This window comes from Erpetoichthys calabaricus, chromosome 11, assembly GCF_900747795.2.
Source record: "Erpetoichthys calabaricus chromosome 11, fErpCal1.3, whole genome shotgun sequence".
Lineage (NCBI taxonomy): Eukaryota > Metazoa > Chordata > Cladistia > Polypteriformes > Polypteridae > Erpetoichthys > Erpetoichthys calabaricus.
The window spans coordinates 143432054-143458064 of NC_041404.2; the positions used below are offsets into that span (position 1 = coordinate 143432054).

The 26011-nt window shown below is 38.0% G+C and overlaps 1 protein-coding gene across 3 annotated transcripts in view; it reads left to right on the forward strand.

The window, feature by feature from the left end:
• Nucleotides 1-26011, forward strand: part of LOC114661080 (cytohesin-3) — a 119038-nt gene that overhangs the window by 66266 nt on the left and 26761 nt on the right. For all 3 annotated transcript variants that reach the window (XM_051933662.1, XM_028814199.2, XM_051933661.1), the window contains exons 2-4: nucleotides 22150-22232; nucleotides 23258-23322; nucleotides 24680-24746. In XM_051933662.1, coding sequence (XP_051789622.1) covers nucleotides 22218-22232; nucleotides 23258-23322; nucleotides 24680-24746 — 147 coding nt within the window. In that variant the 5' untranslated portion in view covers nucleotides 22150-22217. The remainder of the gene's footprint in view (nucleotides 1-22149; nucleotides 22233-23257; nucleotides 23323-24679; nucleotides 24747-26011) is intronic.

The window sequence follows — 26011 nt, forward strand, 5'->3', positions numbered from 1 at the left end:
TTTATTTGCTCTCTGTAGTAATGAACAGAGCCATCAGTGTACTAGAAGGTGCTTGAGAGCAGCATCAGCTGCTGCATTTTAGAGCGGGGGTGTTCCTCATTTAGCTTTCAAGTGCTGCCTGCCTATGGAATGAAGGAGGAGGTGAAGTCGCTTGAAATGTCAAAATCTACTGAAACTGACAGCCGGAGGTTTGCCCTTTGTAATTACAATTTCTGTCATGTTGCTGTTTAGAAACATGATGGAGTGCTCATTAAGAAAATAAGGCATGGGTGTGGCCTGCTGGAGAATAAAGTGCAAATTTGGCACAACCGGATGTGCACCAATTTATTTATAGGCTTAGTGGTTATGGAAATTCTACAGGTTTTAAAATGAGAAATTTGGATGTATTTTTAGTTTCTTAATGGTACAGTAGCAAACATACATTAGGTACATATTGCTTTCTGTACTTTGTTGACATCTATGAGAATTTGTGATTCACAATCCCTTTGGTGTAGTTCAATTAGTTAGTTGATCAAAAGTCCTTAATATGTCTGGGGACCAAATCCAGCCATAAATAAAATGGCAAGGGTGTTGATGTGGAGCAGGAGTGACACACCTTAGTCTTAAGGTGTTTTAACAACCCACAGGAGTAGACATATTTCTTATCTTTCTTTGTCTTCTTCCTATTCAATGTGCTTGTTTCTCCAAACAGCTCGGTCAGACCCTTTTCCTTCAGATCTTCTTTTACTTTATCCATCCATCTCTGCTTTGGTTCCCAAGCTTTCTCTTCCCCTGTACTTCCAGTCCCATCACTGTTTTGCCCACATGTTCATTGTCCCTCCTCATCACATGCCCAATTCCAGTTCAAGCTTCTTTCCTGTACTTTTTCTTTAATATCTCTCCCACTTTTCTTGTACCTGTTATTGTTTCATTTCTTATTCTGGCCTTTTTTGTAACTCCACACATCCAGCTCTGCATTCTCATTTCTGCCACATCTAACTTCTTCTCCTGCGCTCACTTCTTAACTGTTGTCTTAAAATCCTGTCTTTAACCTTCGACTTAATTCTTTGATCATTTCTTATCTTTCTGGCTCAGTTAAACAATTACTGGCACACCTGCTAGAAATGTTAAATATCTCATTCAGGGAAGACAGTATATATATTTGTGGACAAACTCACAAAATTCTATAAATATGTAAAAGGAAAATTATCCATCCATCCATCCATTCATTGTCCAACCCGCTATATCCTAACACAGGGTCACGGGAGTCTTCTGGAGCCAATCCCAGCCAACACTAGGCGCAAGGCAGGAACAAATCCCTGGGCAGGGCGCCAGCCTACCGCAGGGCACACACACACACAATTATCATTTAATAGAGTAAAAATCATGAAATGAGAATAAAATATTTACTCTTACCAATTGGAGTATTCCCATTAAACTGAGGTCCACTATGCTCGATAAGTATTTATAAGAGACTAAATAAATGATCCATTCGTTTTAAGTGACATTCTTATAGCTAAAAAAACTTAAAAAAAAAAAAAATCATTTAAATCACGTGAAAACTAAAGTGGTATGTAATGGGTCATCGTAACTCGACCTTCTTGATATTTTAGTTTATAATTTGAAAAATGGAATAAGAATCTGAAAATCCTAACAACATCACTTTAAAGTTCGATAAATTCTGAAAAGAATGATACCAAACATATATATGTAGGTTTTAAAATAAGCCCAATCTAAAACATGACAAAAAACGTGACATAAAATCATTGCACCTTTAGGCTTTGGATTTTATTTGTAAAGAGCAGATATAAAAAATTTAGCTCTGTACGGGTTGTTGTTGATACACACAACACTAATTTGAAAATAACTAACTAAATACTTGAAACAGAATGTAAATGGTTTTCTGTTTTATTTTTATTTTAGAACATTAGAAAAATTTTGACAAGGACAGGCCTTTAAGCCCAGCAGTCTTGACCATTCTGATCCCAAACTGATTGACAGTGAGCTGCGTTCTGCTTGTATATTGATTTTATTCATACTAGAAATATATATTTTTTTAACTTTATAATTAATAATATGGATTGTTATTTGTCTTCCACTTACTGGGAAATGGTATTTGTAGTGAGTAGTGGATCGAATATTAGTTCGTATAAAGAGGATTTTATTTGAAACCTTTTTCCCTCAACTAAGCACATGTATGCCTTGTCTGGAGATATACAGGTTTATAGATTGAAATGTGTAATAAATGTAGTAAGCCATTTTTGTAGTCTGACTGAGTCCTGAAATTCTTCCTTTCCTAAATCTTTTTATTTACATTTTTCCTTTGCTCTTTTAAAAGTGGCACTTCATTTATTTAACAAATGTGCTTATTTCCTGTGCCATCCACCCATGTTATGAACTTTATTATTCCTGTTCAGCAGATCATTCAGTGTCCAGTTTGACGCGTATACTCTTTTTGTGTAATTGTTAAAGAATGAATCGAACAATATTATTACAGTAATTATGTCATTTTTGTTGGCTTTGAAGGGAAGGAAATATTTTCTGTATTGGTAATGTAAATGTTGCAGCCACTGTGCTCTGCAGTGTCCACCCATGAGTTTCTAGAAGTATGACTGTCTGGGAATGTCCTGGCTAAGATTCTGGCTTGTTAGTGTAATGGAAGCTGAATAATCATTTGTTCAAAGTCGGAGAGACACATGTTGCAAGTCAGACCCGTTCAGGTTCTTATTTGCCAGTCCTTTCTTGTTTGCTTGCTATGCTGTTCATTAATCATCCAGTGCTCTTCTGCAAGTCCCTGTTTACCTCTTTTCATTGCTTTTGTTGGGAAAAGACCTTCTGATAACTTTTGGCTAAGAACTCTAAAAACCTGTTTTTGTAGGTTATCTTTTAGTAAGTAATAGTATCTATATGGTATAGAAATCTATTAGTTAGAAGTATCTGTTAAAAATTCTGAAGACTTGTAATACATCATTAGAGAGGGGCTTTTAGATGGTGCAATAAGGTTTGCTACGTCAAAAAGTACAGCGTATGAGTTATAAGAGCACTCTGCTGCCTGATTTTAGCATTCTTACATTTGTTTTTTCTTTAAGAAAAGTTTGAAATTAGTGTCTTGCCATCTCAAGAGAAGACCCTTCATGAACTGGTGTACAGAAGAGGTTGAGTATTTTATGTGGTGGATCTCCAAGTTGTAGCAGCTCAAATATGAACAGTGCTTAGGCTTCATGCCAGCTTTTCAGTTGAATACAGGTTTCATTTTTGAATTATAAACAAAAACAGATCTCTGTAAACAATATATGACTTTGGGGGATTTAACATTCACTGGACAAATATGTAGTATCCTTATATGGGGTAGGGTAGATTTTTTTTTTTTTTTTTTTTTTTTTTTGTACGTGACTCCTGCACATTCATTCTCTGGGTTTCCTGCAGAGATATGGACGTGATGCGGACAACATTTACTCATAACCAGATCTGTGCTCAATAGGACCTCTTGGCTCCCATTTCAAAATTGTTGGAATCTGAAGGATTTTTTTTTCTTTAAAAGCTTCTAAAAGGAAAAAGGCAGGGTGGGAAAGCATTATGTAAGTGCTCACAGGCTAGCTACTCATGGCAGACTGCAGGAAGTAGGTGTATCCTGGATTGAGGGGGTTGGGGGGGAGGGCAGTGGTGTCTCTGGATATGGTGGTCCATTGGAAAACATGACTGTGTTTTTGAAATGTGAACTCACAGGAGAGGCAGGTCATTGTGCTATTTTTTTCTGATCTTATTCCTTAATTTTGAATCTTTTTATTTTTAGTGCCTGGCAACTTAGCCTTGAAGGTGCAAGGTTTTACAAATGAATTTTTCTAATAAATATGTAAGTTCATATACAAAAAAAACAATTTTTTTAATGCGGATACAACTTGATTCCACATGCTAAAATTACATCTTACATAAGTTGTTAAAAATTGTATGAAAGTCTGCCTTTTTATAAGGTCACCTTTGTCCAATGTCTGTGTAATGCCGTAAGTATGCGCTAAATCAATGAATGTCCTGTTGCAAACCGAAGGTTTTAGTGCAGTATCTGAATCTTATTTTAAACTAGGGGGCTTCACCCCCTGCTCATTTCGCTCGCCAACCCCCTGGCCTGTGCTACGTGCCAGCTACTTCACATCTCTGCCATTCGCGTGGATTTCATTGTCGCCAAACAAGAAATCTTTTAATTCTACTGGACAGGTCTCTTCATTGGGAAGAAATATTACTTTTCCCAGATGGCAACACGAATTAGACGATCAGCAAGTCTCCGACTTAAAGTTTAAAGCCAAACAATGCCTACATACTTATGTCATATAACATATGTCCATATATTCGATCTCTTTTCGCTGTTCCGTTATTTCACTGAGTAATAATTTCCATTTGTTAGAGCTAATGCGATCTTTACTATGTTTTTTGAGACTTTTGAATTTTAGTACTTTCATAATCTCTGCTCTGCATGTGTATCGCACCAATGTTTTTGAACCTCTTTACGATGTTCTACTTTGTCTTCTACTCTTTGTCTTTTATTTCCGACCCCACTTGGAGCTGAGAGCGCAGGAACTGTGTCTGACAATAGCATTCACACGAATGGGAAGTGATTGGACCGTGAGTGTGGTTGTAAATGTTTGAGAGGAGGGCGGGACTTGTCAAGATCTCTTGGTAAAAAGTCTCATCTCGCGGGACCTGAAATTATCTCTGAAAATGTCTCGTCCCAGGATTTCCTTTTATAATAGAGAGATATCAAAAGAGTATAGTATCTGTTCACCTAGAGCTGTGAAAAGTGTGCACAGTTCAGCATGAGCTAAATATGGCCAACAGATTGAGCCACTGCATTTCATTATAAGGTCATGTTACATGATGCAGCTTTTCCAGAGATTTTCATTTCTAGCCATCATTAACTTAATCTTAACCAGTCAGTTAATGTGACATACCCAGAGAGTCACTCCAACTAGTCCGACATTTGTAGTAGGATGGCCTCTGTGTGCATAAGAGCTGACAACCAATGAACACTCATCTGGAAGTGCAATAAATATAAGGAGTACAAGTGTTTTAAACCTCACAAACAGAAGAAAATGGATAAAGGGCAGTGATTGAGGCTGAACTCGTGGTACCTGTTAACCCTTTGAACAGCACCAGTTCTGTCCAGCAGTATGTTGTTGCCTGTCACAAAAAGGGGTGAGCATGACTGTGCTGGCAGGTCGGCATGCATTTGTCTAATTTGGCATGTCCAGTGATCTACAGTTGTGGAAACTGACCTGGCCTGACAGTGAGACCAGCAACTGCAGTCTGGCAAGTCCAAAATACCAACGAAAAGTCACGTAATGTGACATTGGCTGAACCTTGTATCTGATTAGAAAAATCTGTGTCTACATGGGGCAGCAGTAGGAGACATATACTTGAAACCCATACAAGAGGAGTTGCTCAATTAGGCTACGTTCACGTTAAGAGGCTGAAGTGACTCAAATCTAATTTTTACTTTATTTTTTTGCCTTAATGTGACACAAATCTGATGTTTTCAGGACTCTGTGGACTCAGAATTCCAATGTTTTCAAATCAGATTTGAGTCACTCTCATATGTGGTCGTAGATTAGATACATATCCGATATCCGATTCATGGTCACACAACATGAATGAGAAAGGTCAGATCGGAATTCGTGTGTGTTTTGCCTATATACATGGGCTGAGCGCTGCTGTCATCAGCCAGCACCAGCAGTGCGACAAAACAATGCTGGAGGAGAGCTAAAGCTTTGTCAACAGTCACGGCCCCACTATTGCTCGCTCTTTTCTTATACCCACACACCCCTTAGTTCAGCAGTGCCAACAATAGCTGTGAAAACAGCAAAAGCTAACCGTCTGGGGTTTTTTTTTTTTTTTTTGGCCTTCTCAACCTAATCATGTACAGCTGACAAACTATTTGCCATCCTCCAGAGCAAAATGCAATGCATACGCTAGCTACCAGCTCATCCATTTTGTTGGTTTTAATACCATGAGTCCTCCCAAAAATTGGACCTTTTTGTTGTTGGTGACTCGTGCACAAACATATTCGGTGTGCGCTTGTGTGCCGTTTCGGAGGACAGATGCGTTCACATTACAGTTTTGATTCAGGTCACTTGCACTTATGAAGGTAAACCATCAAGACAGGCAAATCCGATCTGAGCAAAAAATCAGAATTGAGCAATGAGGCTTGTAATGTGAGCGTAGTGTTAGGTGATTCCTGTCAGTAAGAAAGCCAAGACTTGACTTAATTAGATTAATCAGGGTCTGGGAACAAAGGATGCTGAACTGTTTCTCATCAGTAAAAAGAGGGGCAATGTTGTCTACCAGATCTGATTGCCTGTTTTCAGATCAGCGTATTATTGTGGAGCCATTAAGTGGGATTAAGATTTGGAGCCCAAGTCATATTTTTTCCCTGCTCCTTGAATAGAAACAACAGGATGGCATGTACTACTAATTTATTTATTTTGATTCAGTACCCTGTTCATCCTTGCTAGGAATAAAAACTAATTTAAATTGAAAGTACAAGTTCAGAAGTTTTACTTGACAAAAACTTAATGCAGTTACTCAGGTTAGACTTTATTGTTATAAATTTATATGAAAATCTTTGCCTTGTGCTATTGTGAAAAATATTTATCATGTATAACCAATTTATTGATAAGCTCTTATTTATCTTTATTATTGCACTAGCCATGGTACCTGTTGAAGACAGGTAATAGAACGATTAAAAAATATGTACCTTTAGCACCTTTCCTCTTTATTTGCATGCGAGTGTCTCTGAACCAGCTCTCCCTCTGTCAAGTGTATTCCCATAAAGCCTGCTTCTCAGACTCTGTCATTATTTTCAAGGCACCTTTCTCATCTCCTGTCCGGGTTTACTCTTGCCATCTTTGAAAGCGTCTCTCTCCGCGTGCCTCCTACGCCTTTATCCCCCTCCACCCTCGTGCATCTCACTCTTCCTCATTTGTCGCATCACCAAAGCTAAACTGACCAATCACACCACTGACCAATCAGATTGCTCAGAAGGACTGGACACACAGACCTTTAATATTTTATTATATATTAGATTTAAAAAAAAAAAAAAAGGAAATTGTGTTTGATGTATAGCGTGGCAAAATGACTTTTACCAATAATTATATATAATAATGTAGTGCATTTTTATGTTAATGGTGTGACACTAGAGGGCACTGCTGCTCCTCAAACCCAATAGACAAACGTCCTAGACACCAGGTAAAAGCACCAAAAGGATATTTTATTCTTTCTCTTTCAATAGTGGTGCCATGAAGCACCTCTGCCACCATACAAAGGCAATAATAATAATACTACAAATAAACACAATACTCTCCTCCTCTCCTTCTAGTAAGTTCTGTCAATCCACCTCCCAATTCCGGCTTGCTTGCTGTGTCTCCACCAGATCTTTATATAGTCCTTGACCCGGAAGCGCTTCTGTCCTCCCGTTCATGTGACTCGTCAGCACTTCCAGGTCCGGTGGAGAATTGTCTTTTTCTTCAGCCCGGAAGTACTTCGGGGCTTCTGTCCCCATGACTTGGGAGTACTTCTGGGCTATACGGGAAGCAGAAATCCCTGTGTCTCCCTGCAGCGTCTCCTGGCGGGTACCCATCAGGACTGTGAAGCCGAACTTCATATCCCATGGTGCCCTGTGGGAATCCAGGGCACTGCTATGCTGCAGGGAAATCTCCGTCTAGCGTCCTGGGGGAGGCAGTGTTCCAAAGTAGCTACCTTCCCCCATCTGTTCATTTTTTGGACGTCCCGGCCGTCTGTCACAATGGTTAGCAGGCCATCAGGATGCTCTGGCCGCTCATGAAGTCCTGTTTTAAAGGTAACAGCTGTGTGTAAATATTCTGCTCTGCGCTTTGATGCCATTGCACGGTCTTCTTGTGTCGTGAAGATAAGAAGCGTTTGTACACCTATAATATGTGCGGACTTCATGTCTCTCTGTGTTCTTTGCACCGTAAGTCACAAAAGTTAATGGTCTTGATCCTGTGCCTTATTTTTATGAAGCAGGTGTCCCTTTTCATGGGCTTTCTGTCTTTTGTGAATGTGCCACATATTAATGCCCAAGGTACTGCACACAAACTGAAAATTATGCAATGGGAAAATATCTCACAATTGATCAGGTGCATCAGCTGTTAGCTCTTTTAGGACTATTTTGTATAAAGTTACAAGAAATCAAATTTAGGAAATTTCCACTCCCAATCCCTTTTATTTTGCTCAGTGGATATCCATTGAATTGAACTAAAATGTTCTTAACTTGTCACTTCCTTGAAGTCATCTGCTGTTATCAACACTGAGGATCTTATGCCAGTATCATGAAAAAGCTTAATGTCAGCTCTTTTTGGCATTTTATGCGTTATTAGCAGTTTTTTGAAAGTTCCTCAGATAGAGTCCCAAAGCTGCACTATTTTTACTCTATGACATTTTTAGCTTATTCATTGATATTTTTATCATTTCTGAAGTAGCTGTGAATATATGACTTAGTTTACAAATATTTATAATTACATTTTTATGCCAGAAAAGCATTGACTGTCCAGCTGAATTTTGTTCCTGTAATTATACTAATGAGCAATCCTGTCGTGATGGCTTTGATGGTTGTTCATTTTCTGCTGTGCTGTCACTTCATGGGTCTGTGAATTGCAGTTACAAGAAAGAAAGACTTTTGTTTCTTTATTCATCTCGAGACCAAGTCCCCCATTCAGTCTCCGCCTAAGAAGGGAGTAGAGAATACAGTAACTGCTGGGTGTATAATAGTATACTATTTTAGAAATGAATTGTGGTGCTTGGAAGCTTTCTCAGTAATCTGTAGACCTGTCTGATGTAATCCTTAAGCTGAGTAAGGATAAATTTCTGTTAAAAAAAACAAAAAAAATCGCCAGACAAAGGAATGCAAGATAAAACGTGTGATTTAATTAAATAATTCATTTTTAGATATTTAACATTTAATATTTCTTTTGTGAACCTGTCATTTTGGTATATTTCCTTTTATAGGCCTAGAAAGCAGAACTAATATGAATTCTGTATTGTTCTCCTTAGTCTGTAAGTTCCCTGAATTCTTAGTTGGTAATGGTGCTGCACACCTACGTGTAACTTTTAATTTCACATTCATTGCTTAAAAGAGAGAGGATACTGTATATTTATCTGGCCAGTAAGCCTTTAGGGTAAGATCTAAGAGAATGATGTTGTTGTCTGTTTATAATATATGAATTGTCCGCTGCAGCCATCTTAAAGACGCATTACAGCCTGAAGTAGGGCTCTTCAAACAAGTGTCCATTCATTGTGAGCTTTAAAGGAAACTTTTGGATTAACAGCCCTTCATGCATTGGCACAACCCCAAGTGCAATTTAACTTAAATTATTCAGCAGTGAAAAACACATTTGTTACCAAGTTTCATACCTGGGTAAGAATATACGTAGCAGTACTTACAAATTGTTTGCAGCCATCTTAACCACAAATATGATTGTGCAAACCTGTAGAGCTGAGTATCTCAGATGGTGAATTATGAAGCCACATAATTCCAACTGATATTTTTTGCAGAGCTCTGTACAAAGTTTTATTTTTTAAAAAACAAATTAAGTAGATGTTGTCCTTTGGCAGCAAATCTGACCTTTTACTGCTGCCAGGATTAAGAGCAATGTGAACTGAATGAGACCGATGCAGTTAGTGCCATTCCAGTGTTCCTCACTGCTTAACTCCTGCATTAGCCTTCACAGTTTCATTTGCTAACGTGTACGGTTAGACACTTTATGGGGTTTTCTTTCTGTTCACAGTTTCCCCAGGTGGCTACTGTGTGGATTGGATTGCATTTCTTTTTCTCAATGCCTTTGTTTAGAATTAGGAGACAATGAGCTTGCTGGTCACACAAACCTTTTGTAGTCAGTATACACCTTCAAAGCTGTAGCCGTCTGCCTGGCAAACACTTAAGATAGTATTCCCTTCAAATTTACATGCCTAGGAGAACAAAGATATTCAAATGAATGTTGCTTCCTATTTTTGGAAGCAGTGGCTTTTCTGCAAAAGTGGGTTACCAATGCTTTCAGATGTGAGAATAGAAAGAAAAATTAAACGTTTATAAATAGTGGTGCTCTGTAGGTTTAGAAGTAGTTCTGATATGTGCTATTTTTACTAAAAATGTGCATGTGTAAGAATGATTTGGGCAGGAGCTTTGCATTTAACCTGTTCTTTTCCAGGCGACCCTACGTAACTGATGATAGATGATAGACTTTCCTGAAATGTGATGAGACCACATTGCAGTCAAGCTGCTTTAGCTTGAAGCCCTTACAGGATTGTCACTGGTTTCCCTTATTAAGTTACTAAGAGTAGACCTGCTCCTTTTGTTGACAGGACCGTATACAGTTGATTGACCATCCATCCATCCATTATCCAACCTGCTATATCCTAACTACAGAGTCATGGGGGTCTGCTGGAGCCAATCCCAGCCAACACAGGGTGCAAGGCAGGAAACAAACCCCGGGCAAGGCGCCAACCCACCATAGGTTGATTGACCATCTTTCTACTAATCTGATTTTCTCTAAGCTAAATAAAACCCTGTAACACTACACACTTCAATCTGAAGTTAGTGGTCTCTTTTCTGCAGATTTTCTTGATTCAGAACTAGGTGGTTAAAAAGGCAAAGAGGTGTTATGAGAACACTGGTTTGAACTCTGAACCTACACCAGAAAATGTGAGGTCATAAAATGGATGGATGGGTGGAGGAATTGAAAGAACTTGTTGGTCATTCTTATGCTGCTCCATAAAATAAACTCCCTCCTTGGCGATGTCTCAACAAAGCATTCAAATATTTCTAAGATTTATCATGAACGTGAGTAATTTCTCAGAAAAAAAATCAAAAAAAGAAGCAATAGATATAACTTTATGATGTAGCAATAATCCCAGGTGGGAAAATGATTTAAGCCAGGGGCATATGGAGATTAAGTTACTTCACAGAGTTAATTGGACTTTCTGGGTTTTTGTTTTTGTCAGTAGACTGGCAGATATTGATCATAGAATTTATCTTATTACATTTATATCTGCCAATATTGTTTTCAGTAATTAGAACATTAGAACACTCTAGATGAGAACAGGCCATTCAGCCCAACAAAGCTCGCACATCCTATCCACTTATTTCTTCTAAAAAAAACATCAAGTCGAGTTTTGAAAGTCCCCAATGTCTTACTGTTTACTGCACTACATGGTCGCTTATTCCAAGTGTCTCTCGTTCTTTGAGTAAAGAAAAACTTCCTAATGTTTGTGCGAAATTTACCCTTAACAAGTTTCCAGCTGTGTCCCCGTGTTCTTTTGATATGACTACTTTGACTTTTTTTTTTCTTTAGGCCATGTCCACACGACTACATTTTGAATTTAAAAAAAAAAAAAATGCAGACATCGGTTTCTGTTTTCACCTTTCATTCAAACTACTTCAGCACTCTTAACCCCCGAAAAACTGAGACTTTTGACAATTTCACAAGAGTCTATGTACTTATGACACTCTGGCTTGCCATTGTAGTGTGGACGGGTAAAAACATTTCAGAAAACACAGACTCTAATGGCAGTCTTATTTGTTTGTGCTTATTATGTTCCCTTTCACTGATTGGATCCTGCTTATTACAATGTCTCATTCTCTGATTGGTCACCCTTCACAGAAGAAAACCATGTACCAACACTGCGGACATAGAAGAGTTGCTTTTAATTGGGACTTGTTGTGTTGTTTACCTGTATGCATCTAAATGTATAAATGTCTAATTGTTGTACAATTTGAATGCCACATACTTGAGCAAAAGGAAAATAATTTACTAGTTGCTTACGATAAATCCCTTGGCCGGTGGCGTTACTGTCCATCAAGGATTTTTCTGCTGGTGCTTGTGTTCCCAGTGTAGGTGAACATTTACATCACTGCATTTTCAGCTGTTTAAGTGTGAATGGAGACAACTTCATAAACAATGTGAAAACACTAGTGTGGACCGAGATTGTTTTAATTGAAAAATGCAGTATTTGTGTGGACGTAGTCTGAGTTGGACCAAAATCGTTTTTTCCTTAAAGGTGTGATAAAGTAGCTAATTTCCAATGAGCATACTCTAATGTGAGTGGCAGTGTATGTTATTCCCAGTGAAATAAAAAATGGTTTGGCTGTAAATAATCAGTTTAAGGGTCCTCCCTGCGTGGAGTTTGCATGTTTTCCCTGTGCCTGCGTGGGTTTCCTCCCACAATCCAAAGACATGCAGGTTAGGTGCATTGGTGATCTGAAATTGTCCTTAGTGTGTGCTTGGTGTGTGGGTATGTGTGTGGCCTGCGGTGGGCTGGCGCCCTGCCCGAAATTTGTATTTGCCTTGTGCCCTGCATTGGCTGGGATTCGCTCCAGCAGATCTCCGTGACCCTGTGTTAGGATATAGCAGGTTGGAAAATGACTGACTGACTAATCAGTTTAAGTACAGTAATTGTTGTCTAAAAAGCAATGCAAATCTGACCTGCTACTTTAGAGTAAGTGAGAAGGCACACCAGCGAGGTCTTTTAAATGTAGATACGGGTATGTAAGAAAAGCATTTTGAAAAACACAAATTACTTCAGTTACCATTTGTCAAGAAAAGTGCAGCCACTATAGCAGTGCAAGACCCTTCACCCCTCATGTCTGGGGCAATAATGAGACTTAATTACAAGTGAAGAGAATGCCAGTATTTCCTGATGCTCTCCGCGTCTATCCTATGCTACATTGTGTTTTACTTTATACAGATTTTTGGACATTTATTTTGACATAGTGGTATTGTGGCTTGGATATCTTAATTAATTTTAATGCTCTTAATATTACTACATTGATGACAAGAGTTTGAATATTATAGTTAGGTGCTGAGATCAAATATTTCCTTTTTGTCTTAATTCACTTCTATATAATCTGTCAGTGCAGGGAATGTATATGTATTGGATAGATAGATAGATACTTTATTAATCCCAAGGAGAAATTCACATATTATAATGTGGCAGAAGAGTCCAGTGGTTGTGATTAAAGGTGTGCTGTTTGTTTAGACCAGGGGTCTCCATCTCCAGTCCTGGAGAGCTACTGAGGCTGCAGGTTTTCATTCAAACCCTTTTCATATTTAGATTTTGCTGCTAATTAATTCTTTGCCTTAATTTTAATTGATGCACATCTTAAGACTCAGACCCTTTAATTATTTATTTTTTCCTTAATTAGCAACCAAACAATATTAAGACACAAAACGTACCAACACATAAACAACAACCTGTGTCCATCACACAATAACTGAAAATAAAGAAAGGTGAAGGCCTCCTCAGTAATGTTGATCTGCTCAGGTCCACAAAACATTTTGACAGCTCTCTTAAAAAAGAAAATCAACAGTTTTGGAAATGTCTGCCGTGGCACAATGAGCGCCGTGGAATTAAATAACGGGTTTAATTAGCAACGAGAATTGCCTTCAAATTAAGAAACTGAATGAAGTGAAGTTGGTTGGAATTTGAGGCCCCAACTTAGTTGGTCATCTGTTGGCTCACGTCACATCAAATTTATGTTTAGGTGCTATTAAGGAAAAATGAATCAATTGACCGGTCAGAGTCTCAAGAAAAGTCCATTCAAATAAAGGGAAATAATTAATTAGAAGCAAAAACTGGTCACTAATTAAGAAAAAAAGAGTTAGAATGAAAACTTGCAGCCACTGTAGCTCTCCAGGACTGGAGTTGGAGACCCCTGGTTTAGACAATGCTTCTGTTCCCATTATTATTTGTTTTGAAAATATCAATTGTTTTGACATAGCAGATGGTTTTAGCCCAGATAACACTGCCAAATTCAGTACACATCCAGCACATTTGACTGGTTAAATACGTTAGCCAACAGTAGGAAGAACAATTTGATGTAAGCTGCATGAAAGTTAGTGCTGCATTTAGCTAGCAATATTTCAGGAGCTTTGTTAGTTAACTCTTGATAGCATTAGAACAAGATGTTGATGTTTTAAGGAAAACAGTTGGGTGGAATGCATTTAAGGAAACAAAGAATGTACACGTGTGCACCATCATTGTTGTTTGTACGGCTCCATGCATGTAATAATGCCTTAGAACTGTATAATTGCTTAAGAGCTTGTTGGGCTCTGTGTTTTCATTGCTGCAGAATAAAGGTAATCATCTTACATCTACAAGAAGAAAATTCACAAACGGAACAAGATACTGCTCAAAATGTTTGCAAAAAATGTAGAAATTAATAAAAACATAGAAATGAAGCAAAATATCTACAGCAGAAAATACAGGTCTTGCCTGGCCTCTTTATAAGCAAAAAAAAAACTATTTCCATGTAAATAAACAGAAGCAGCAAAGGTATCTGCTTAAAATATTTAAACCATCACCTTCTAACAGATTGAGATCTTGTGTTTTAGAATGTTCCTAATCTTGTCCCATTTTCTGCCTCTCTGAGTTCCTGTGTTCTGTTTATTCAGATTTCATTTTTGTGTTTTCCTTAAAGTTTTGACAACCACGGTCATTTAAGCTGCCTGCTGATCTTAGAATAAAAGGAAACATAAGATTAATGGAAAACGGGACTTACACACAGGATATCTTATGATTGTGTTCATGTGTTGCAAGTTTCTATTGGTCTAAACACTCAATGAGAAAGTCAGTCAGTCAGTTTTGTAATCCGATTTGTCCTGATCAGGGTCGTGGGGGATTCTGGAGCCAATCTCAGCTAGCACAGGGTGTGAGGCAGGAACAAACAATGCACAGGGCAAACACACACAAACACCTCAACCACACACTAGGGCCAATTTAGTATCTCCAGTCCACCTGACGTGCATGTCTTTGGACTGTGGGAGGAAACCCATGCAGACTCGGGGGAGAACGGTCAAATTCCATGCATTCCTGGGACACAAACCCTGGTCTCTTTACTCCGAGGCAGCAGCAGTACCACTGTGCCATTGTGCTGCCTCAGTGAGAAAGTGTTAAATATAAATGTGCTGTATGTGAGTGTACATTTCCCCCAAAAGGTGTCTTTTTAGGTTTAGGTTAACCAAACTTACTAAAACCCTAAGTGAACTGTCACAATCTGCAGGAATCGCATCACCATTCATAATTTGCTATTATTAGAACTTTGGAATGAAGGAAGTGCTAAGAATCGTGTGGTTGGTTGTTTTCCAGTGCTTCTTGAGAGCTGCCATCACCCCTTATTTAAAACAGATGATCTCTTATCTCCATTCATTTTTCAGTTATGTCGATTTTCTTTTAGCACTTAGAATGAAAAAGGTGGCTTCAGAAAATGGATTGCTACATCGCGTTTACATTTGAGGTCGAGAGGTTTTTAGAAAATGAGTTGCACTTGACAACTACTGAGCGATTACTCCAGTGTTTCTACAAGAAGAGTACTGACAGATTTAGAGACTTCCGACTTCCTCTGCATTACACAGTGTCGCGGACAGCCAGGACCAGTGCCCGGCTGGGACACCCCTGTGACACTGGGACCCAGGGAGCAGCCATGGGATGCACATTATGTCCCCCGGAACGTGTGGTGGCAGCCCTCCTGGGTTATATCAGGACCACAGGCGTGGGACTTCAGGACTCAGACCAGTTGGGCTCCATGGCCACCACCCAGAGGAGCTGCACGGCTTAACGAGCCTCTGTGGGCTGGAATGCAGCCACATCCGGAAGTGCAGCCTAACTAGGCCAATTACCACCTGGGCTACAAAAGGAGCCTGCAGCCACTACTCAGTGCGCCAGAGTCAGGAGGAGGAAGCTGCCTGGGAGGAGTAGTGGAGGAAGTAGAGTGTGTTTTTGGGACTTTGTTAGGGCTGAGGGACACGGCGAAGAAGTGGCCCCCAGCTGAAGAAAAAAAAATCTTTTTGTTTATTTTGTCTGTGTCGGGTTGATGCCTATGTAGCGCCTTTTGACACAACAGTGAAACAATCATACAGACTAAATTGACGACCATGTACTTTATAGTTATGAGGCAACATTGCCAGCAGCAATAAAGAGTTTTTTGCATTTCCTCTTTATGAAAATCATGCAGCAAGCCTTCATTTGATCTCAAGACCCATTGAGATAGAGAGCTATAGTTCAGTCTGTGTTTCCACTGGTTGTGCCTCCTCCTTGTCATGCTATTGAAACTGATGCTAATGTTACTGAGAGATAAGATGATATGCCAGATATAGGTCAGTACTCATTCACACTATCACAATTTATGCGATAAATGTTGTATCTTTATATGTGAATGTTGCCAGGAAGAGCCTTTCTGCTATGTTGTGCGGTTATATAACCTTGACGGCCCTTGTGTGGCCTCCCAGAGTAAATATGAAACTGGCTGAATTTGTGTTTACAGGGACACACCTGTTCATGGTAAACATCCCAGAACCACTAAAGTCTGCAGCCTAGGTGGTGTACGGAGTGATCATATTCAGTATATGTCTGTCTTCATTTGACACACATCCTCTCAACCCCTCCCCCCCTGCCTTCACAGCTTGCATCAGCAAAATACGGTTTTAATCTAGTATCAAAGTAACAAAATCTTGACAAAAAAATATACAAGTAAAAGTCAAAGCAAAAATGCTGCATTGACTGATGACTTCTGGATCGGCTTGATAACATCATATAATCAAGAGTGCTGTACTGTGTGAGAATTCATTTGAACCTGGAGGAGTTGTATATCTCACTAAAATATAGTAGAGTTCATTTTTAAGAATTAATGCTGGCAATCAGTACAAGAAAGTAAGAGTTGCAAGGAGGCTCTCCAGCCTTGATTCAAGCATTCAAATTCATTAAGCATCATGAACTGGCAAAACAAGGGCAGATTCATAGAGTCGAAGCCGTTGTGTAGTGAAACTTTACGACAGCAACGATAATAGTGTCAGAAAACGTGCTAAGTTAACGCAAGGTAAGTCACATTGACGCCTTTCTTGGTTGATAGCCGAGTTTTTTTAGGTGATTTGTTAACTGACCTGAAACGTATACGACCATTGTGATTGATCCAAGGCAGTGCTTCAGCAGGTAGACGCATTTTGACCCTATAATAGACTATTGATGTTTTGTAAAGAAAGACCATTAAAGAGAGAATTACTTCAATCCATATTTGAGGTGGTAAAATATGACAAAGGAATTCGGGGAGGGAGCAGTAGGCGCTGACTCCAGAGGGTATATTAAAAAGAATGGAGAAAGACATATTCAAAGCAACTGAGCTCTATGAATCAAAGTTCAGTACTGTAAACCAATTTTATATAATAGAATCTGTTGACACAATTAAATGTTCAGTTTGGTGGAATCGGTCTTTGTATGTGCTGTGTGTTTGTGTTTTTTTTTCCTCTTTCTCTTAATTGTTCAGTCTAGGCATGATTTGCAAGTTATGCTGTGAAAATCGCTTTGTATAGTAAATATGTGCACTACAGGGTTTTTTTTCAAGGCGATCTCCAAAGCACTTAATGTGTGTGGTGGTCGACAAACCGATCTAACATTAGGTGAGAATACCTGAAGGGATACCAGGTGTTGAAGGCTTTTAAGAATGAACTTGTAGCTTTTTATAAATTTTACAAGGGTTCATTCTTTGCAGATTTTCTTTGTTTTGGCCTGAGTTAATCCTTGTCTCATCTGACAGTCCAAAGCAGTCCTCAGACATGCTGTCAGGATTCTTTAGAACTGATGTGCTAGACCAGGGGTGGGCAGTGTCGGTCCTGGAGAGCCACAGTGGCTGCAGGTTTTTGTTCCAACCCTGTTTCTTAATGAGAAGTCAATTATTGCTGATGAAGCTCTTATTGCTTAAGTTTCATTTTGATGCTTCATTTTAGTGGTCTCTCTTGGTAAGGTTCCCCACCCTTAATTGCTTATAAACATTTGCATTCATTGTTTTAATGGCTCCTTATTAGCAATAAGATTTAAATGGCAAAGCAGCCAGTAGTTTTCCATCTAGCTTGTTTCCATTTAAATCTCTGTGTGTGTGTTCATTCTGCACTGTTTGATTTAATAAAAAAAAAAATAGAAAAATGTGACAGACTGAAAACTATGTTTTCGGCTCAAAAATTATTTGGATGATATCCTTGGAAAGGAAAAAATCTACGATATAAGAACCTTACATTGCAGAGTAACAAGCCGTAAGATTAAATAAGGTCTGAGATTGGCAAGGATTGGTTTCTAATCAAGCAACTGGTTTGGAATGAAAACCTGTAGCCACTGTGGCTCTCCAAGACCGACATTGCCTACCCCTGTGCTAGACGAACCTCCCATTGAGAGATGCTGTGTCCATGGTAAAACACAGCTCTTCAAGGGTCTTTACTGCAAAAGAAAGAAAACCAGGAAATAAATGGATGGGTGGTATCACCACTGATATCCCAGGCTTTACCTTGTTGTGGTCTCAAGTAACCATAAGGTCCACCAGCACATGACTCTTAACAGTCGTAAACTGACAAACTATGCTATTAAGGGTTATTCTGACGCTAAAAAAAAAAGTTATTTTGGGGGTTTTGTGGGGGAGCGGGGCAAATAATCTAAAATAATAATAACAATAATAATTCATTTTATTTATAAGGCACTTTACATTTGTAGTAAACCTCAAAGTGCTACATAAAAAAAATTAAACAAAAACACAACAAGATAAAAACAAAGGTAAAACAATAATTAGAGGCAATTTTGTTAACTACAAAATCAGCTTCTTGGTATGCTCTATTGGGATAGACTGGCTGGAACAAGGACTAGTTTAGTATTTGTTTCTGCTTTGTTATATTGTACTGTTTCTAATTTGATTTTTGTTTTCTTTGAAATTCCCTGGAAGAAGAAAAGTAATGTTTTAAGAGACTTTTGTAAATGTTTGTGCTTCAAATTTCCTATTAGTGGTTAATGATAACATTAAAATTAGTGTTCCTGTAGTACATTTTGTTTTGGAAAGGTTACAAATTGCAAATTATGTGTTTGACTAGGGTGGAAAAATTGGTTATTTTGACCCTATCAACGTATGCTCAACACATTTTTTTTTCCTCTAACATTACCATACACTTGGATAAGCAGGTACATGTTTAAGAAATTTCTTTACCTGTAGAATATTCATTAATGTTACAAATCTATTATGAAAACATTAAGTAAATGTTCTCCTGGCTATTGTCATGTACCTCTCATATTGAAATTGTACATGTGATCACCTGAATGTAACCCATATCTGAATATATTCAAATAAATATCCATCCATCCATTTTCCAACCCGCTGAATCCGAACACAGGGTCACGGGGGTCTGCTGGAGCCAATCCCAGCCAACACAGGGCACAAGGCAGGGAACCAATCCTGGGCAGGGTGCCAACCCACCGCAGTCAAATAAATATATAATGTATAATTTGTTTCTTTATGTTGATTCTTGAATAATGCATTCTTAATACAGTACCCACAGGATTGCCCTTAATAGGGTTTCTCCTTCCTGAATTGTCTGTAGGGGTTTTAATCATGTCTGTAGAGGATTAATTTATTACTGTATATCATGTCTTACAATATTTTCTCCCCCTCAGGTATCTAATCAGTAGACAGACCACACTAGAAAAAAAGTTAAGAGTGGTGAACTGCGACAAGTTTAGTGTTCCCTAGATACACATTTAAATGAGAATGACACACCTTGGCTAGAGGGTTAACTGTCAGGCCAATGCTGAGGAGCCTCGCTGTTCAGTGCTTCGTATGGACGTGGCCGTTTAGTGAGACATTCAGTCTGACTTTAGTGCTTATGTAAGCAAACCCCAAAAGTGAGTGATGGGGCGCTGATGACGGAAGTCTGCTGCCCAGCACTGTTGTTTGGTTATGAGTCGACCTAGTCACCAGCACAAGGGAAGAATAAATAAACTGAGAAATGCACCATCTTGAAGCCACCAGCTCTGGACCTGGCAGTATTTAAGACACTGTGGCGTATATGAGATGGTGCTAAATATCAAATCTGAAACATTACCTGAGTTCTGGTCAGTATAAACAAGCATCTCCACGACTGTGTGGACGTCTGTGTAAAGCGTTCCCTATTTGTAACTTTGTTCATTTGTGCTCAGGCTTAAAGGCTGTTATGAAAATATGTTATTTTTTTATAACATTGCTACATTTTCAATGAATATACTTTGGCGTAGCAGTTAAAGCACATGATATGGTATTCCTTTTTAGCCTTGCATTAATTTACACAGTAGTAGTAGTAGTAGCAGCAGCATTGTCGTGTGTAAAGAGTACAGTGAAATTCTTTGCATGAATTCCTGACTTGAAGATTCTGCCTTGGTAGCCATTTTGGTACATGTGCCTTGGGGTTTTTCATTTTACTGTGTTAGGAGAGTAATGCGTGTGTGCCCCTTCAGAGAAAAAAAAGTGCTAAGACAGCAAACACAGATTCTCGAGAGAAAAAAGAAACATTAAAAAAAGGTGCAGTAGACTGTTATGTCTGAGGCCAAATGTGTCAAAAAAGTGTTCACCCTGATTAAGCTGTCTTTGAAACGGGTCTACAAAACATCTTTATTTAAAAAATGAGGGTAATGACAACATATGCTAGCACACTACCTAGTTTTGTGATTACCCCCAGGCTCAAGAGTGTGGAAAATGTCTCTCGTTATTCAGCATAAGACCTTTCACCGTAGAAGGATGATAAAATGTACATTGCCTTAAACCTCTTTGCAGCTGGTATTTTTTGGATTTTTTTTTAAATAAAGGAATTACTTTTCTTTATTTATCTAGGCCAGGTCTCAAGTATTTTTTTTTCCTTCATCAGAAAATTATATGATGCCATCTGGTGGTGGCTTGGTCCTAACCTAACATCTCTAATTCCTGTTTTTCTGATAGACACCCTGTCTTTAAAAATGTATTCTTTTGTTAGTGTTGTGTATTTTTATGACAGATGTCCTAAACCTAAAACATTAATTCTTTGTCATTATAGCCCCTTGAACAAATTTTGATTGGACAAACTGTATTTAAGTATGCCATGCAGCATTAATAGCTAGTGAGATGCAGATTTCCATCCAATGTAAGACTTCAAATATGGCATATTTGTGCATCTATATGAAATGTCTACAAGTGTACCAGATTTTTTCTTAAAATACACTGTGCTGTTTGAGTGGTAACACGTATGTACCCCTTTAGCTGCAGTGAGATTTACATTTTCTAGCTTTTGACACAGACGTAGAGTAGATTTTTTTTTAAGCCCTGCCTTTGAGTACTGTTTTGCTTGGCTCTTACCTCCAAGCGTGTGTGTAGTCTTCCCAGAGGAGGGGAAAAATTCTGCCTGCTCAGGTGTTAAATGGTGTTATTATTTGAAATTCGGTATTGCCGCCTTCGCCTTCCAATGTTAATACATGATGTAATTCACTCCATAGCATGTGAACCACATTTTGAACAAGGAGACTCAAGTGTCTGCCCTAGACTTCTGGACACATTAGTGGCATTGTTCACTACTGCGCCGTTTCAATAGGTCCACTTTTCATTTTACGCATTTAACGAAGTGAGTAGGAGGATTTCCATTCACTGGCTGCGGACAACTGAGTAGGCAGTGATTTGCTAGTGCCAGGCATCACAATGCGGGTATTTTACTCTTGAAGAAGAAGGCAATGGGGAACACTGAATTTGGGCGTACAGTGAAAGCTGAAAGTGGCAAAGAAGGCACCAGAAGGTGGAGAGCATCTATTACAGACTCATTAAAGTTCATTCCATGACGTATGGCCTTTTAAATTAAGATTAACTACATTTGTATATGTTTGTGTGGATATTTCTATAAGCATGTAAAATAACGACATTTTCCTTTGTTGTTTCTTATGTATTGCCCTTTTTCCCTGTGATGGTTATGTAGATGTTTTATGTCATATTTCTTTTGTTATTTTCATGCTTAAAGTTTGACTACTGCGTCAGCTACCCTTGTATTATTTCTCTCCTCTGACTACCCTTTTATTGTTCCAACGTCTTTCACACTTTCAGGATTTAATCAATTTCCTTTATTTTTGCTATCTCTCCACTTTTTTCTACCACCTACACTTTTCACCTTTAAAACACTCCAGGTTCTTTCTGCAATTTGAACAAATGCTTGAACATTTACTTTTTCCTGCTAGCTCTTTGAATTTTGCTGTAATTATTTTTTACCCTCCAGCAATTGAGCATAACTTCACTGTGAATAAAGTGAATAGCCAGTATCTTATTTAGTGCACTAAGCGGTAGTAATCATTTATTTTCCTTTTGTTATATGTCTGCAGTGCCTGATGATCTCTCATTGGAAGAGAGAGAAGAACTGTTAAATATACGAAGGAGAAAAAAAGAGCTAATGGACGACATTGAGGTACAACAATTGACATTTTCATTTATTGTTTCAGTTTAACATTTTAGGGTGCTTTTCCTACTTGAACCTCTCTATGCATCTGTCTGTCCATTTTGAACTTGCTTAGAGTCATAAGAAGTCTGGGCTAAACATGTAGCATTGGGTGCAAGGCAGGAGCTAACCCAGGGCATCTAAGGGACACAGTCACTCACACCAAACTAAATCAGACTCACTAATTATCCTGGCATTCTTGGCTTTGGGGTTGTTGGAATAAGATTGTGGCACTAAGGGACTGGGCAACAAACAAAGTAAACATGTAGGCAAAGGTTCAGACCCTCCGTGAGTGCTGCAGAGTGCACTAACCACTGAACCACTATGCAGCTCCCTAAATGCATTTAGTAAGTCTTAATGGCATGTCCTTTGATGAAGACTTTACAATACGTGACATTTACTGAAGCTGGTCTTAAGGGGATGATGAATGCTGAGAGGTGTTTACAATTGGGACCTGCTTTGGTAGGCTCTGAAGAAGTAAGAAAAAACAATCCATACTGTGTCACTTACGGGCTAAGATGAAAAGAGAGCCACCATCTGGTCTCTACCTTTGTTGTTTTAATTTTATAATAGGAAGTTAACCTTGCATATGTGAACCCAACAAACCAAAAAGCAGGAAGGCCCAAGGTGATGTTTTCTACAGAATGGATTTGAGAAGTTTTGGCATGGGCCCTTCCCAAGATGAGACTGTCTGCGGTCTTGAACGTTTTCTGTAAAGGAAATGTATTTGTGGTAGTACTGCTGTAAATGAAAACAAGCCTCTGTTTTTACTTGGCTGGTAGATATACACAACTGAAAATATATATTTTAAAATATTTAAGAATTGAGTTTGTATTTGAAGTTTAATTTTTTTTTAGTTTTTACTAGTGATAAATTACAGTCATTTTTTAATGTGTTTTCCAAACAGACTAACACAGTGTACTTGTGGTATGGGTGAAAGCTTATTTTGTAATATTTTGTTTACCAAACTCACTCTTTTTTGATTATTTTTTCAGAGGCTGAAGTTTGAGATTGCAGAAGTTATGACAGAAATTGAGCATCTGACCTGTGTGGGTGAGAGGTTGGTATCATGTAGCTTAACTTTTTTATTTTTGTTTATTTCACTTGATACGGGTGTTTATGCATGTAAATGTATGGTTATGTACAGTGCTGTTGCTAGGCTGTATTTTTAAATTCATGTAAGCACTCTGAGCCTGTACTCAGAGAAAATCGCTACATTAGGATAAACCGAATAAACTAATTTTAATTATATGTTAACTGACGCCTAATGGCTACTTTTAGATCTGTGAGCTACAGCAGGAGATGGGATGCAATTGTTTAAATTTATTTGGCCTTGTAATAAATGCTTTGTATTTTATTCTGTTTATCTTAAATTTCCTTATGACAAATAGCATGCCTGTTCTGCATATGTTCTTGATATTAATTGCTTGTTTAAGGACGGTGCACAGCTGGGAAATGAGCGCATGCTTTACCTGCTACACCCTTTGTTTCAGAACATCTTCATTTTAAATAACTTGAACAGGAAGTTTAAATATTTGCTTTAGCTTTTTTATACTGTTCATCCTAAAAGTATATGCTTTATAGTCTGCTCACTACCTGTATTTGAAGTTGAAGGCAGAACAAGTATTACAAAGCATTTCCAGATGAGGTGAGATTCATAACTGCTATTTCTTGTTGTCCAAAACAGATTCATTCACTGAAGGTGATGAAATAGATCAGTATATCTGTGTGAAATATTCACAAGTGCCACAATGTGTACATTTTATAAACCTCCTCTTTAGAATTGTCAAAATTATTTTTGCAGTTGGGGTATATAATGCGTATTGTTTACTCTAGGTTTACCTATTTCCCACTTCAAATCACAATGCTATGCTATGGACTCTCTATTGTTTGAATTGTCATAATGATTATAATTGCAAATGTAATTTCTAGAACAGTAGTTCTTCTTGTTGCCTGACAGTGATTTGGTTGTAAGCTCAGATCTAGACTGAGAGGTTATCTCTGCAAATGTGTATGTTGTTCTCCATGTGAGGTTGTGTCTGTGACTATCGCCACTTCTTCTTTTTCCAGATATAAAAGGTATTTAGTTGGCAATGCTAAATTATCCTGTATGTATTATACCTCAGTAGGACGTCATCCTAATAATGATGCTAATACATTACAACAAAGTTGGATGAAGTAGCCTGATAGTTTGTACTTATTATCCTTTGTAAATTAAAAAGAATTGCCCAGATAATCTAATTAAAATTCTATTCTGTTATTCCCATTTGTTAAATAGCATAAAGGCTCATCATGCAGCTTGAGCACTTAAAGAAACATAGATTTAGATGTTGCACAAATGATTTCAATACACAAACTTCAGATTTCTTTGAATTCTGTGGTTGGGCACCTAATGACATATCTTGTCTAAATTGCAGTAAAACATCCCAGAGAAACAAGCAAATTGCAATGGGGAGAAAAAAGTTCAACATGGATCCCAAAAAGGTGAGAAATGTGATAAATGAAAAACAGATCCTAAACAAACTAATGCACCTTGTTCTCCACCTGTTGTGGGTTTATATTGTGGTTAATTCTTACTGTTATTTTCTTGCTTTCCTCTTCATTACTAATCACCGTAGAAGTGCTATTTATTTTTGATTATAACATGCTTATGTATATGATACACTGTATAAATACCTCCTGCATGTCTGTTTTACCTTAATGTAAACATTCAAATCCCCCTTGTATGATACTCAGTTCAAACTTCAGTTGAGGTGTGCCTTCATTCCAATGAAGGGTGGCACTCTGGAAGTGAAAATGCAGTTTCAAGAAGCAAAGTTGAAAGATTCAGTTATGCTAAAGATACTAAATGAATAATGTTCTGGACACATACATGTTTTTATAACATTTGTGAATAGTAAAGAATATAGTCAGGTGTTAAAACTGATCAGTGATTGCTTGGATTATTGCTTTTTGCAATTACTAGAGCCAGTACAGCTTCCGTTAATGTAACAAACTGCATAAAAGATAAAAGGTTCATCAGAAAATATGGTTTCTTTTTGAAATAAGTTCTTAAGCACAATTCTTTCTCACCATTTTTAGCCAAAATAGAAGATTTATATGTTAAATTAACAAATCCTGACATGAAAGACCAACAGTACAAAGTAAGCAGCTTACTGTCATCTTGCTTGACAGCTGCAATATTACCTGTAGTTTTAACACACACGTGTTTTGAGCTGCATACTCTGCACTAGCCACCCAAATATAGGATGTGCTGCAATTGCCTGCAGTGAAAATGCATATTTTGAAAATATGTTTTATGATTATGCAGTTGTTGATGTAAATGAAATGTATTTTGTGGCATTCATTTAAATGAAAACTTTTTTATGAAAGCTTAAATATTATAAAAGCACATACAGATGTTGCCATAGTCTGTTCTGTAAAGAGAATTCCATGTGCTTTATTTTTATTACAGTCTTAAATTCAAATCCTGAGAAATACTTACTAAATCGTATATTTTCCATTATAGAGCTTTTACCATGTTTCATAGTGTTAAAATAGAATCTGTTTAGGACACATATAACACTTGCTGTCTTAAAAAGGCAAACAGTATTATTAAAAGATCTCTGCCATCCTGCACAGTGATTTTTCTCACTGTTTCCACCTGGCAAATGGCACTGGACCGTTAGCACTCGGAACAGTTGATTCACATATTGTTTATAGGTCATAAGGTTACTGAACAGCATTTTTGTGTGTGTGGTATGTCATTA